The 15,851-nt window shown below is 39.6% G+C and overlaps 1 protein-coding gene across 1 annotated transcript; it reads right to left on the bottom strand.

Moving 5' to 3' along the window:
* Positions 1-10,779: 10,779 nt before the first annotated feature.
* LOC124254330 (26S proteasome non-ATPase regulatory subunit 10-like) lies at positions 10,780-13,627 on the bottom strand. Its single transcript, XM_046688252.1, has 4 exons — positions 13,505-13,627; positions 12,695-13,244; positions 11,734-11,834; positions 10,780-11,190 (listed from the first exon to the last, which is right to left on the bottom strand). The coding sequence occupies exons 1-4, from the start codon at positions 13,625-13,627 to the stop codon at positions 10,780-10,782; spliced, it is 1,185 nt and encodes a 394-aa protein (XP_046544208.1).
* Between the last annotated feature and the right edge of the window lie 2,224 nt (positions 13,628-15,851).

The raw sequence follows: 15,851 nt of genomic DNA, 5'->3' as shown, positions 1-15,851 counted from the left end.
TTGCAAAGCGTCACACTGCAAAGACGTTGCAGCTTCGTTGTCAAAGTACTTGAGCACTGTGGGCTCAGAAAGAACTTTCTTGATGTTCCTCAGAGTGTTTCCATGAATTTGTTCATCCCATCTGAATTCAGATTCATCTAAAAGCAGAGATCTCAGTGGTGCTGTAAGTTCAGAGAGTTTGGGAGCAAACTTTTGTACAAAGTTCACCATTCCAAGAAATCGTTGTAGTCCTTGTTTGTCTGATGGGGCTGGCATTTTTTCAATGGCTTCCACTTTGGATCAATCTTCATTCCATTCTTTGTTAACTCATTAAGCCCGAGAGCCACTTCACTACTCAACACCTGGAACCCCTCGCTGATTGCCCTCCTCGCTGTTGCGAAGCTAATTAGTGCTATTCACACCTGATTTCCCTGGCAGGTTTCGGGGATGACAGGAAACTGTCTAGTCGTACAAACAAGCTCTGATTGTTTATTTTTGTCGTAAAGATACAAGTTAAAAGAAATCACGTGTGAATACATATCATGCATTGCAACGTTTTAGGTAATTTATATACATACATAAACACATTCTTTCTCTTATATCACTGTGTGAGGTTTAATTTTACAAAACATCTATGACAAAGACATACTGTAAATTTACTTACATGCTTTATAATCTTCTACGATATTAGCGTTTTTGCCGGTACATATCTAGTGTAAACTGAATATTTTAAGGAAAGTACTATTACGCTAGTCTGTGACTAACATAGAGCACATCCATAATTTTCTTTCATCTAGATTTAATGCAAAAACATACGTTATCATACGAACATACATATACAAATTGTATAACACAGATTCCTTGTATAAACATAAAACAAAGAGTCACGTGTTAGGGCGTCATCAAATTTCCCCAATAGAACGTGCGGTATCTCAATTATTCAATATAGTGGCTGATCGTTTGTTGTCTATGACCAATCGTATCATGAGATACTTGTCACAGAGGAAGGGACAGGTGATGGGGCGTGGGCGAAATTTCTGAAGACCACGTTTGGTCACTCAACAGCTGGATAGAGATTGATTATTCGCTATGCCGTTGACCAGTCGATATGCTGGGTTTCGGCTTTATCAACTCAAGCTATCATTTAACAGTTTGTGTATTGTAAACATACATAATCGTAACGATCTATGCAAATATACACATGAGACAAATAGGAGTAGATAGATCTCAGAGATCGAAAACACATTTTAGTGTTTTTGATAAATAAACAAAGTGATTGAAATCCAACCATTGAGTAGAGATAGTATTTATTTTCATGTACATTTTACGCACTTTAAATACTTCTTCTGATTGACACTAAAGGTAGCATCTCTCGTACGAAAGGCTAATATTTGCTCAGAACTACTAAATTGGTTGAAATAATAGGTACAGTGCGAGTTTTGAAGTACGGCACACATGTGCGTCTCTCGCTGAATAAGAGGTGCTTTCTGTAAACGAATATATGTGGCTCTCGCTGTGAGAAACTGCCAATTACCTGCCCCATAAACACGTCTCTCGCTGTGAGGAGCTGATTAATTTGCCCCATATATGCGGCTCTCGGCCTTAATGAGTGGAACTTCAGTTAACTTCAACTTGAATTTGAACTTGTTCAGCTTGATTTGATTCTCCCGACATCTGTCAAGAAAGCTGTCAATTATTTTATCATTGTCTTGTTCAGCCTCCTAATCAGTTTGTCCAATACCATACATCAATACATCATCATGTATGGCTTTCACTCCATCTAGATTCTGCAAAGCTTCATCCATCCTTCTCTGAAATTCCTCAGGTGCAGGTTATATTCCGAAGGGCATCCTCAACCATCTATATCTGCCCCAGGGTGTCTCAAAGGTTGTCAGTCGACTGCTTTCCTTGTCCAACGACACATGCCAAAAGTTTTTTGGCGTCAGCTAAAGTGAAGAAACGAGCATTAGATAGCTCTGGCAGAATGTCGTCAATAGTAGGTATTTGATAATGACGCCTTTTCAAAGCTTTGTTCAATTTTTTTTTATCAATACACAGTCTAATTTGTCCACTGGGTTTGACAACAACCACCATCGCAGAGATCCATTCTGTTGGCTCTGTCACTGGTGTGATACTATTCATTTTGGTAAGTCTTTCCAGCTCATCTTTCAGCTTTCCTTTCATAGCTATTGGAACTTTCATACAGGGAATCTTGACAGGTTCAGCATCACCGTCTAGTTCTATATGCAAATCACCTGTATATCACCTTAAAATACATCTTTGAAATTTGCTGAGACATCCTTCATGGTAAGTTTGTCAACTGATGCGAACAGCTGACAAATGTTTTCTCTTTGTTGACACTAATTAGCTGCATCTGTTGTATTGCTCTGGATCCCAAGAGTTCTTTCAGATTTCCTCTCACAACCATGAATTCAATACTGTATTTCTCTTCATTGGCAGGGTTGACCACAGTTACACGTCTCTTTCCAAGAGGAGCAGTTTCTGTCTCATTATACATCACTAGAGTTGCTGTGGATCTGTCCAATGTCTTCAAGTAAGCATCATTGAAGACTTGTTTGTATACATTTTCTGAGAGTGTTGACTGTTGATCCACAGTCAAGTTGGAACTTCACATCTTTTCCATTCATGTTCATCATAGCAAAGAGTTTCTTGGGATACTGTTGCTGATTTTCATCATCTACATTGGACACAATTTCCTTGACATCCATGGACATGATGTAGGCCCCTTGATCTTCAGAACCATAACTTCTATTATCAAATTTATCTGCTTCACTTTCATCAACATAATCACCTTATTTCTTCCTTTCCTCTGTGCATTCATATGACATTTCTGTGCGAAGTGATTCTTCTTTTTGCATTTACTGCATGTCTTTCCCCAAGCTGGAAAGCGGTCACATCCAAATATGTGCTTTTGACCACAGAATTTACACTCTCTTATATTATCTTCTGTCCCATGTTTCGTATGGTTCTTTTCCTTCCATCATCCTAGTTTGACCCTTATGTTGTCCTCTTTTAGACTTCACAGTTCTCACTTCCTCAGATGCAGAAGCACTAATTGATTCCAGTTACTGTGCTGCAGTTTCATGAGCTCTACACATGTCAATACAACTTTTCAAGGTAAGCTCGGACTTTTGGAGGAGTCTTCTCCTGGTGTTATTGTTATGTATCCCCATAACAATCCTATCTCGTATCAGGCTATCTTCTAAAGTACCATAGTTGCATGTCTTTGCTAATGTTCTTAAAGAAGAAGAAGAAGGGTCTATTTTGTATAAAGGCCACACGACCCATCGTACAATGTGGTACAATAGTGATTTTGGTTACCATTTTCATACAACAACGCTAACAGGAGCAGAATAAACTTGTTCTAAGAACTTGACAAAATTATTTATGATGTTATTGTCGGATGAATTACATATGCTGTGGAGTGAATAATAATATCCATGGACCGTTTTCGGAATGTAACGTCGACGCATATCCTCAAAGCGTTTACAAATATAGACAATATGGATTTCATCCTCAATACTTTTACAGTGTTTATATAACACAATATCATCATTGCAGGAGGCAGTACCTCTTCTAATATATTTGATACCTAGTGATTTACACCCTGATCTAAATAATGTGAACAGACACTTGCACTTATTACTTATGTTCAATGAAAAATAATTTTCACAGGTCAACAGAGATTTATGGGACTTACAGAAAGACAGCGAAGGAACATCTAGGGACAAATGCCACTCTTGCATATAGAGCAGTTGTTAATTCTTTCAGTAAACATATATAGAAACATCTTTGTATCACCGACATCTTGTGAAATCCAAGCAGTACCAAAGCCAAGATAAAATAACAAATCACTGACGTGCCGAGCCCATGTGGGACGTTTCCTGAATTCAACAGATAATAAAAATTGATAACATTGATATGGATATCTACTTTGATGCATTCTTAATAATCTTAGCCAGTATTTAATACATTTGACATAATAAACATTGCTTAAGGGTTCCCTCCCACATTCCCCATATGCAACAGCATTAGATGATCTGTAACTAATCTGAGGTAAAAATTTGCAAATTCTCTCTTTTTAAAACCCGATATCTCATTACCATATGTTAGAATGGGTACAATCTTTTTATAAAAAATATAAAATCCTTCTGAGAGTGACATATCATATCGTCTTATAAATAACTTGATCGGCCAGTGCTTTATTAGCTTGATCAGATAATGTTTTACATGCCCTAGTCCAAATCAATTTGGGAGTTATCATAAGTCCTAGATATTTATACATATTGACAGTTTCCATTCGAATGCCATTATAAAACCATTTTTCGTGTCCACCCATTTTAAAAACAATTATTTTACTTTTAATCAGTATTAATATCCATATCCCATTTATGGGAATACATATGTAGGGCGTCAAGGCAGCAATTTTTTTTTGCTCATTACATTCAGAAGAGAGATCCCCCTATAATTATTCGGGTCAGATCTACTACCTTTCTTATGTAGCGGGATAATTATGCCAGTTGACCAGGAATTTGGCCAAAAGCCTGATGAGAGTATCTTGTTGAACAGTAATACTAAATAGGGAACTATTATCTGCTCAGAAACTTCGAAAAACTCTGCGGTTATACCATCATCGCCTGGGGATTTGTTACATAGCATTTATTACATCCTGAAAGAGGTAGCATAGGAATCAATACTTTCAGATTATAAGTCTTGGTCTCTTTTGTTGAAACAGTACCTCTCATACATCTCATTAACATCTCCAATGCAGAATTTTTCTAACTTTGGTAGCACAATTTCAACATTGTTCATGTCCTCAGGGTGTTCAAAGTTCAGTCCCTCAATAACATCAAGGACATCAGACCCTACACAAGTTTTCAGTGTAGCACACTTGAAAGCTGATGATTCATTTGTAAGTCTAGATGCAATAATGTAGTTGTCCCATGATCGCTTGAATTTCTTGAAATTGTTTGGTAAATTGAGTGGAATATTCACAGGTGTATGAATGACAGTCGGGACATGTAGCTCCGGGCCTATAGATTGATTTCTGATTCTGACAGGATTATAGTTCGTAGAAGTATTGTCTTGATAGCTCACCATTTCGTTGGGGCATTTCAGAGAATGATACATTCATATATTCATATAGTTCCATACCCCACAGTCATTTATCTGTCTTGATAAGCCACGTGCGGCATTGATCCAAGGAACAAAAATGGTGGACGGCATGTAACTCGTCTACTCGTCCCAAATCTCAGAATTTCTGTCATATAGCTTCATAGAGAAAGTTCTTACACTGTTTACGTAGTGTATTGTGGGCCCATTTTAACTTCTGACACCATGTTTCGTGGTCCAATACCTAGGAAGTATTGTAGACACTACTAAGCTGATGCTGTTACTGTTAGACTTCTTGATAGTGGAGCAGATAAATGCAAAAATTACCCAAAATAGTTCACTTAATCATGCAACCATAAAATTTGGCACATGCATTCTCAAAGGACCACTCTTTCATAAAAAGGCGTTAGCCACGCAAAAATCCAAAATGATTGCCTCTTTTTACAAGGTAGCTGTCATCAATTGGCCAATTGCATGAACATCGAGGGATGTTACTGATGCATTTGTCATGGTTTATAATCCCATTCAATCACCAGTTGATTCATTTATTGAAGTTATTTTTGTCATGCTTTCAATTCCAAGTACTAAAACAAAGATGGCGACCAATATGGCGGCCAATATCAGTGTTGATCTCATTTCAGCATCTGTCACTATGAATGACTTTTTGGGGTCAGAGATTCTAATCGATCTAAAACTTTTGTCAAATGATGTAAACATTATTTACAAGGTGTTGGTATACGAAAAGAGTGAATGTCAGTGCACAACCAGGGCAAACTGGTGACTTCACTGCTGTGGGGTTCAGTGTCAGCTGATCTAGCTATACTTATGCCGCTCCCAGCTTTACTAACTCTATTGTAGTAGAATAGTATCAGGTGTAGTGCAGTTTAGATTCGTGTCCCAAATGCTGTCAACCAGTGAAATTCGGGCCAGAGAGGGTACAATCTGTTCCTGAACTACCTGATTCCTTTGCAAAGATCCCTCCTACTTCATTGAAGTCAAAGAACCCAACACCGCCAAGTGGTGCAGTGCCAAGGCCAACCACAGACCTGCTTAGACCACAAATGGCCCTGGAGTATGGGTGGCTGGAGAAAGTCTTTATCACTGAAGAGATAGATGATGCTGTTAACCCCACATGGTCAGCTCATCATGCCTTTAAAGATCACATGCAACCAAAAAATCAAACATAATTAAAACACAATTATCACTTATTCATGACATATAATATACATTGCTGGTAATGAAAAACATATAAACAAAATTATAAGCGTACAATCGCAAATCAAAAGTGCAATATTGTGTACTTGGGTTTACCCTCCAAGAAACGAAGCAGCCGGGATACCGAACCCAGTCAGAGCGGGTGGGTGTGCACTCAAGTGTAACCGCTGGTTCATTTGCAAAAGCCCTCACGGCTCATTGTGTGTGTATATATAGAGATGTTGGGTTTTGTAAATACATGCTCATTTTTTGTGTATAACATTGTGCAATCAACAGACATCATAACATGTCATGTGTTCAAGTATCACACCTGCCTGTCTGTGTAATTACATAATGTGACAGAGACCGAACTCGGGCCATAAATCAATGCATTTTGTTTATGGTGTATAGCCTGATTGGTGTTAAGTTCAAATTGCATGTGGTCAGTGATAGCAGCTGTGTATTGAATATTGTCATTAGCAGACAGGCAGGCAGACACACAGGTGTCAATAAAACAAGACATTGAGTTTTGTCTGTGACAACGACATATCTATATCACAGTTAGAAATTCTGTCAACGCGAAATAATGACATTGCTTTTAAGTATCGAACTGAGAAAGTGACTCGGTAAGAAGAACGTGTGGTGAAATAGACAAATGAAATTATATAAACAGTTAATTTACTGTCATAACATATAAAAACCTCGCGCCTGTGAGATATCAACAAAACATTAGAAAAATAGCTCACACCAAAGCCTTCACCGAGTATTCACCGGACAGCCCACTTCCAAGCCGCGCGAACCTATTTCACTGCGCACGTGCTGTGAGCGCAGCCCAGCTGTTGAAACCCGTATTCCCCCGAAAAGTCGGGGAAAATTAGTGAAACGTTTGAACTGCGATTTCGCGCGGTTTTTTCATCGCGTTATTTTTGACGATTTGTTTCGGTAAGTCCATACCGAAAGGTATCAGAATCTGCAAAGTTGTGTTTTACGTTGCATGTGACCTTTAAGAAAAGAGGCCCAGAGTTTGAAGTGATTATCACTTCTTTGCTGCCACTTCTCAGGGACGAGGCTCTCTCTGTAGCTACAGTGATGCAGGTAATGCAGAAGGTGTGTGACACAGTTGCACACCTGAACCAAGGCCAAATACCTGTCATTACAGCAGACCAGCCAATCTATGCCTTGGCAAAACAGGTGCAGTGGTAATGGCCAGACAAGTTTGAAGAGGATATATACCTTGTCATGTTTGGGGGTCTCCATATCGAAATGGCTGTTTTTCGGTCTCTGGGTTCTCTGCTGAAGGACAGTGGTTGGACTGGCGCTCTAGTAGAAGCAGGTGTGGCTTCTTCTGGCACTGCAGATTCATTTCTAGCAGCTTCAAGTGCCACTAAGACACGACAAATGCACCAGGTCACTGCCTGCAGCCTTTACAAGTTGCTAAAATATGCCTACAACAGTTATTGCACAGAACAAGCAGAGATCAATGAAGACGTATTGGGCTTTGAGGAGTGGTGTCAGAACAAAAGCCAACAAAGTCCGCAATTTCAATTCTGTCTTTGTTGTTGTCAGTGGAACTTACAGTCTTCGTGCTGATCAGATCATTCCGTGAAGCGAACTTCAGCCTATACTGTCAGGCATTGAGGGAGTTGATCCCATACTTGTTTGTCAATAACAACACCAATTATGCCTGATGGTTGCCTATTCATCTGAGGGACATGCTGACTTTGGAAATTAAACACCCAGCATTGGCGCAGGAATTCAAGATGGGCAACTTTGTTGTGCACAAGACCAAGCTTGACTTCTCAGCGCTTGCTCTTGATCAGGCCTATGAGAAGGCCAATGCTGTCATTAAGGCTGACGGTGGAGCCATTGGGCTTGCTGAAAATCCATCAGACCAGAGTGAGCCCTCTGGTGTTCCTCTATGAAATGGAGGCACAAACAAAAGAGGCCAGCGAGCACTATCTTCACCATGAGCAGACACCACATGCCCAGAAGACATTTATAGAAAGGGTCCAGAAACTCTCTCAGGTCCTGCAAGTCTTGGGAAACCCTTTAGAGGAAGACAGTGTAGATTTGTTTTCAACAGACACCAAAGATGTAGGTCATCCCAGCTCTGCGGAGCTTGTTCACACTCACTTGCAGAAAGGTAGCACACAATACCAAAACTTTGCGAAAAGATTGGAAGATAATCCAACATCATTCTATCAGCCCATCAGAAAGCAAAGACCTGACTTCTTCTGTCAATATAAGCCTGTTACAGAACCATCAAAATAGAAACAGCTAAAAGAAGACTGTCAGCTGTTTTCCAAGCTGTTCATCTCCTGTCAGATCAGGGAGTGCGACCTGTAGGAGTTCTTTCAGCACAAAAATCAATCATTCCGTGCATCATCTGTAAGTGATGATGAAAGGATTTATAGCTGTCAAAAGTCCCAACTGACCTACACACTTGAGAAACACATCACGCCTCCAGACAAAGAGCCAGACGCAGATGACATCATAATTGATGGTTCAGCTTTGATCCATGCACTGCCACCGGAAAGGTCTAAGACATTTGCAGACTATGCATCCCTTGACTTTCTGCCAACTATTAGTGCATATGCCAGTACATACAAGACAACACATGTTGTCTTTTATATGTACAGTCCATTAAGTCTGAAAGCAGACACAAGGTCCAAAAGAGGACAAGGAGTGAGACGCAAAGTAACAGAAAAGAATAGCATTCCTTCAAACTGGCACAGCTTTCTGAGGCACAATGACAACAAGGCGGAGCTGTTTTACTTCCTGGCAGACAGGATTGTCCAGATGGGTGCAGCAAACTGGGTTATTGTGACCAAGCTTAAGGGACAAGAAACACTTTGCACACACAAAGTGAGTTTGACTGAAGTGGACGATGTTCTCATGAGGAGGCAGACAGCCGCATCTTTGTTCATGCCAGATATGCTGCAACCCAAGGTAGCAAATCCATCATAATCAAAGCTAATGACACAGATAAAAGAATAGCATTCCTTCAAACTGGCACAACAATGACAACAAGGCGGAGCTGTTTTACTTCCTGGCAGACAGGATTATCCAGATGGGTGCAGCAAACTGGGTTATTGTGACCAAGCTTAAGGGACAAGAAACACTTTGCACACACAAAGTGAGTTTGACTGAAGTGGACGATGTTCTCATGAGGAGGCAGACAGCCGCATCTTTGTTCATGCCAGATATGCTGCAACCCAAGGTAGCAAATCCATCATAATCAAAGCTAATGACACAGATGTCCTTGTGCAAAGCATGGGTCTGCAGCAGCTGTGGCTCTTATTTGGCCAAGGTCAGAGCCTTCGATGGATTGGCATTCACAACCTGCACAACTCTGTTGGCCAAGAGAAGGCCAAAGGCATGTTGTTCTTCCATGCTTTTACAGGTTGTGATGTGGTGTCAGCTTTTAGGAATAAAGGGAAAAGACAGCTTGGCAAACATGGGACATTTTTCCAGAGGCAACACCAGTATTTGCCAGACTGAGCCAGTATCCACCAAACATTGAGGATGATGACATGGAGATCCTAGAGATGTTTGTGGTCCTCGTGTATGACAGGTCTAGCACTGTAGATGGTGTGGATGAGGCTAGACTCGACTTATTGTCCAGAAAGCAGAGACCATATGAAGCCATCCCTTCAACCGGAGCAGCTCTAATTCACCACGCTAAACGTGCAGTATATCAGGCAGGTTGCGTGTGGGCTCAGGCAATTCTGCGCCAGCCAGAAGCAGAGAGTCCAGCTGACTGGGATTGAAGAAGATTGGCGAAGTATGGAAAACCTGGACAGCCAACTCTCCCATTGCAAAGAGTTGTGAACTGCTCAGTAAGGGTGGCTGCAAATCTGGCTATCGTGGCAGGTGCAAATGCTACCGGTATGGTCTCACATGCACAGCCTTGTGCAGTTGTAAATGTGAAGTGTAGTTTTTCTGTTATTCTGGGTGCAGTGGTTAGTTCAGGTACAATTTTAACTGTTCTTTGCTAAAACTGCCATTTGATTTATGTATTGTTTTGGTATTGTAGTAAAATAACTTCATTTTGTCATAAAAATTGAAATAAATTGTTTTACTTGAAGCAGTTATAACTTACAAAGTAATTATTAGCAATTTTTAGTGTAGACCGGCTGCCATCTTGAAAATGGTAGCCATCTTGAATTTTGCGTGGCTAATGCCCTTTTTTGATAGAGTGAACTCCAATGAACATTTTTGCCAATTTTAAGTGACCTATTTTTGCACTTATTTGCTCCACTATTATTCAACCGTTTTACAAGCCAGTTCGGGGGTGGGGGGTTGAGTTATCTCCCTTGGACCAGTCATTGAATAAATCACGCGCTGTCACTCCATGTGAGAGACTGGACTCCCAACTTTCAAGGAATACTGACATGAAAAGTTCAAAAGAAAGAAAAGGGACAATTTTTAAGATGGGTTGCGGAACTACTGTCTTTCTTTGGTCAATGGAATTTATTGGTCAATAGAATGAAGGTATTCATCATCCGACGAATTTGGGAAAACGACAGGACAGATTCGCCGACGCTTAGGCTTCGGTTCACTCGCACTCGTCGGATCAGCTGATCTGGTGACACTGGCAGTCGCACCCGTTGAATTTCCGACATTGATCTTGAAAACACCACCGTAGATAGGTCCAGCGAATATTGTGCGAATAATTTCAGAAGATATGGCTTTGTTGTTCTGGATTGCAACTATTTGTGAGTTTTGCTTGAACTGGACAAGGTTGGAGTCAGGAATATATGCGTCGTCACAAGATTTCGACAACTGTCGGTTTGCCTGAGTTGTGCCGATATCTCGTTGTTCAGCATCCGACAGACGGGAATAATTGTTCACACTCTGCACATTTTTTTTCCGTGCCTTTATCTATTCACAAAACATATAAATCCAAATTTATCAATCAATTCTATTTATTTAAAAAACTAAATGATTAAATGATTGTTAATTTTACTAAAAAGATCCTTCACAGTTTTAACATTGAAATATTTATCCCTTGTGATGGAAAAATCAATGGAAATTCGTTTTAGGGTTTATTACACGTGTGCAACATATGATGTTTATGTACTCGGTTATGTTTCACTGTATGGATAATAAAATGAAAATTTTTCTAGTCATGAGTTCCATACTGCTCTTGAACAAGCTCACGATACTGCTACAGGAGCTGATAACATACATTATCAACTCTTGAAACACTTACCAGAATCCTGTTTAGAGACTATTTTAAGTATTTTTGATGATATTTGGACATCGGGGAAATTTCCTTCTTAATGGCGTGACGCTATAGTTGTCCCAATACCTAAACCTGGACGTGATTAACCTGCATTTAAGTGTGTTTTAAAAAAAATATCTGTAAGGATTTGTGCCGCAAAATGTCTTCTCTTGTCCTGCCACTTGGACTAAGAATGAAACCTTTCTTTTCTGCTGCCGGCATTGAGCTACAAAATATAGCTCATCCCCGTTTTCTTTCTTCTCCTCCTTGGCAATTAGTGAGGCCAGTAGTTGACCTGACACTGACAACATAATGAATTACACTACAGATAAGAATTTCATCAATTAAAAAGTAAATGCCATACATACAAATCCTGATTTACAGATGGATCAAGGATGGTGGCGCAGTTGCTTGTGCAACTGTCATTGGATCCAGAACAACATCTTCTCTAGTACTGGATAACATATCTATTTTTACAGGTGAAGCAAACGCAATATTAACGGCTCTTAAATATATTAAAAAACACCTTAAATATAAATAATTCATAATATTTTCTTACTCTCTTTCATGCCTTCTTCAGGCTATCAAAAACTTATCCACTTTTAATCGAAATTATTGAATTACATCATCTTGCAACTTGCCAATACGACATCGTCTTCTGTTGCTTACCGAGACACGTTGGCATTTCCGGGAACACAATGGACGTCCCAAAACATCCAAAGTCAATTTACACTGTCTTTAACTGCAGGATATATGTTATTTAAATTAATGGCTAGATTGTCTTAAGCTGCTAATGGCTGAAGTGATGATGTAAATCCAGCTAGGGTCCATGCAGGAAGGAAATGTACTGTAAGTCCCAATGGTGATCTACCTTCAGCTGTTTGCAATCTATAGCCTGTTTTGATATTGTATTGTCATGTATAGATAAAATAATTTCGATTTAATTACTAGTTTTAGATTTATATGTGATAATCTAGTTGTTTTACTGTCCTTCGTTGACAGAATCTCATAATTTACTTTAAATTGTTAATATATTTATAACTTGATTTAGTCACGATGTGACTGAAATATTACCAATGTGGCTTAAACATTTAATTCAGTGACTCACTTATTTCACTGGACAGCCCCACGAAACAAGAAGCTCATATATGAGACGTCTACCGATGCGCTTTGCTGTCATGGCTGCAGTTTTCCCATCCTTATCTCGGGCGTTAATATCGGTCATGTTCTGTGAGAGGTTGAGCTTCACCATCTCTCGACGTCCAACTAAAGAGGCCAGATGAAGGATGTTGTGACCCTGATCGTCAACCAAGGTAGTTAGACCACCTGTGTTCTCAAGCAGATGAAACATTTTTCTATTACCATAATACGCTGCATTCATCAATGGTGTCCTTCCGTACTTTCCCCTTCTGTTAATATCAACACTGCCTTGTGAGAGAAGACTCTTCATCAGATCTAATTGTCCGACCTTGCTGGCAAAGTGCAGGACGCTGTTGCCGCCATCATCAACTTGTGACACATTAGCTCCCCTACTCACGAGGAACTCACAAACGTCTGTGTGCCTCCACAAGACAGCGGCCATCAAAGGGGCCCCACCACCTAACCACCTGCTGTTAATATCAAGACTGCATAGTGAAAGCAGATACTTCACCATACCCAGATGTCCCCCTTTGCAGCCCCAGTGCAGGACGTTGTCGCCGCCTTCATTAACCTATGACACATCAGCTCCCATACACACGAGGAACTCACAAACGTCTCTGTGTCCCTGCCATGCGGCCTGCATGAGAGGAGTCATGAACCTATTGTTAATGTCTATATCATATTGTGGGAGTAAACACTCCACCATACCCACATGACCACCCTTGCAGGCCCAGTGGAGGATGTTCTTACCATCATTATCCACATGTGACCCACTTGTTTTATAAGAAAGTCAAATATTTTGCAATGCCCCAAAATCCTCTGCTCCCTTACCATGACAACCATATGTGGTGTTTTTGCAATGACTCCTGCTGCCACCACGTCTCTACTGTTGATGTCGACCAGACCCTGGGACAGGATGCGTTTCACTCGAGTCAGGTTCCCCCCTGCAGGCATCATGAAGTGGGCTGTTTAGAAATGTTTCCTCCTTGTCAACGTTATGTTGTGGAGACTTCTCAGGGACGTTGTGCTTCTCACCTGCGGATGTTATATGATAATGACACAACGACGTCAATTTGTTAACATTATTCATTGTAGTTTGTAAACAATAAAATGAAAATGTGTTACCAATTGTGCATAATGACCAAGAAACTGAAATATTATCAACAATAATAATAGTTCTTAGAATTCTACCTCTATCTCTTGATTGCATTATTTCTCGAAACCTATTTCTGATCCACAAGTCTAAATTGACTAAAAATTTCTAAAATTATTTGCAATAGGTTAACACTTTGGGCCACTCAAGAAAATATTTTAGCTCCGGAGCAGGCTGGATTCAGAAAAGGTTTTCAAACTACAGATAATATTTTCATTTTAAATACTGTAATAAACAAATACTTGTCATTGTATAAGGGCAGACTATACTGTGCTTTTATAGATTTAAAATCTGCGTTTGACTCGGTTACACATACTGGTCTTTTGTACAAATTATGGATTGGTAATATTAAGGGTCGTATTTTCAAATTTATAAGAAATATGTATGCTAATATAAAATCTTGTGTCCTTGTTGGGAATGGTTGTACTGAGTTCTTTGACTGCAACTTTGGAGTCCGGCAAGGTTGTCAGTTGTCCCCCTTTTTGTTTTCGTTTTTTATAAATGACATAGCCGAGTTTTTAGGACAGGACAATCAATGGTCTATTAGTATCGGTATGCTGCAAGTGTTTATGCTTCTGTTCGCAGATGATATAGTGATGATGGATAGTACAGTTATAGGTCTTCAAAAGAGATTAGACAAGTTGTCAAAGTATTGTGACAAGTGGCAGCTATTGGTTAATATAGACAAAAGTAAAGTCATTGTGTTCAGAAAAAAGAAGACTTAAGCTTTATGAAAAATTTTCTTTCAGTGGTCGAACCCTAGACATTGTCCCTACTTATAAATACCTCGGAGTGCATTTCGCAAGTTCTGGGTCGTGGTACGTTGCTCAGAAAACATTAGCTCTCCAAGCCACCAAGGTTATTCAGTGTTTGAAGTCTAAAGTAAATAACTACCGTAACTTACCAATTCATATGCTATGCCACATATTTGATGCCAAAATCATGCCAGTTCTTATCTATGGTTGCGAGGTGTGGGGTTTTCACTCAATACCCGATGGAAAAGAGTTCATGATCGTTTCTGTAAGGACATGCTATTTTTACATAGATCAGTACCAAATATTGTGGCACGTGGTGAACTAGGACGGCATTCAATTAAAGTCAATTGTTACATAAGGATTGTAAAGTTTTGGGTAAGACTGTTGTATCAAAGAAGATAATGTTATTCTAAAGAAAGCATATTCTTACCAGTTGTCTCTAGCAAACAAGGGCTTGAGTTGTTGGGCATTAGAAGTCAAATCATTATTGTTTCACTATGGATTCGGGGAAGTGTGGATAAATCAGGATGTAGGCATTATAAACCATTTTCGTGTTTCAAACAAAGATGTATAGATATCGATAAACAACGTTGGTTCGAAGCCCTCCGTAAGTATAATAAACTAACTCTGTACCGTTCTATAAAACATGACGCAAATTTTGAACTTTACCTCTCGTGTTTACCAGTGAAAGTTTACTGTATTGCCCTTTCATCACTCCGCTGCTCCAGTCATATATTATTAATTGAACAAGGTAGGAAACTAGGTTTAGCTAGGGAAGAAAGGTTATGTCCTTTGTGTGTGGTTAGAAATATTGAATCAGAATATCACTTTTGTTTAGTATGCCCATTTTATGATGGACTGAGACGAGCTATTATTCCTGCTTATTATCATACATTCCTTCGGAAAACAAATTTAAACAGTTGATAGCAAGTAAAATGTCCATGTGTTATCATTGCTTGCAAAGTATGTATTCCTAGCGTCTACTACGATTTCCTGAATAACATTTGTATGTAAGTTTTGGGATGATCTTCTGTATGTATATTCTGTCTTCCCAAGCTAAATTGAATAACATTTGTTCTCTGAAGATGTTGTCTCCACGGACTGGAAACTTTGTAATATTTCACTAGAATACTCTGTGAAGGGTACTCTGGGATTCCGAAGGAAGGATGGGAGGGCCATTACCTCCAGTGTAAGATGTAGTATTCCAATACTTGTTGACAGTACTTGAGAATTCTTATGAATAAGTCCCCCGAACACTTGAATGCGACAT

The sequence above is a fragment of the Haliotis rubra genome, unplaced genomic scaffold (assembly GCF_003918875.1).
Source record: "Haliotis rubra isolate DU_JTF1 unplaced genomic scaffold, ASM391887v1 Scf570, whole genome shotgun sequence".
Taxonomy (NCBI): domain Eukaryota; kingdom Metazoa; phylum Mollusca; class Gastropoda; order Lepetellida; family Haliotidae; genus Haliotis; species Haliotis rubra.
The sequence above is the reverse complement of the archived record's forward strand: the minus strand, read 5'-3'. Positions and strand labels throughout refer to the sequence as shown.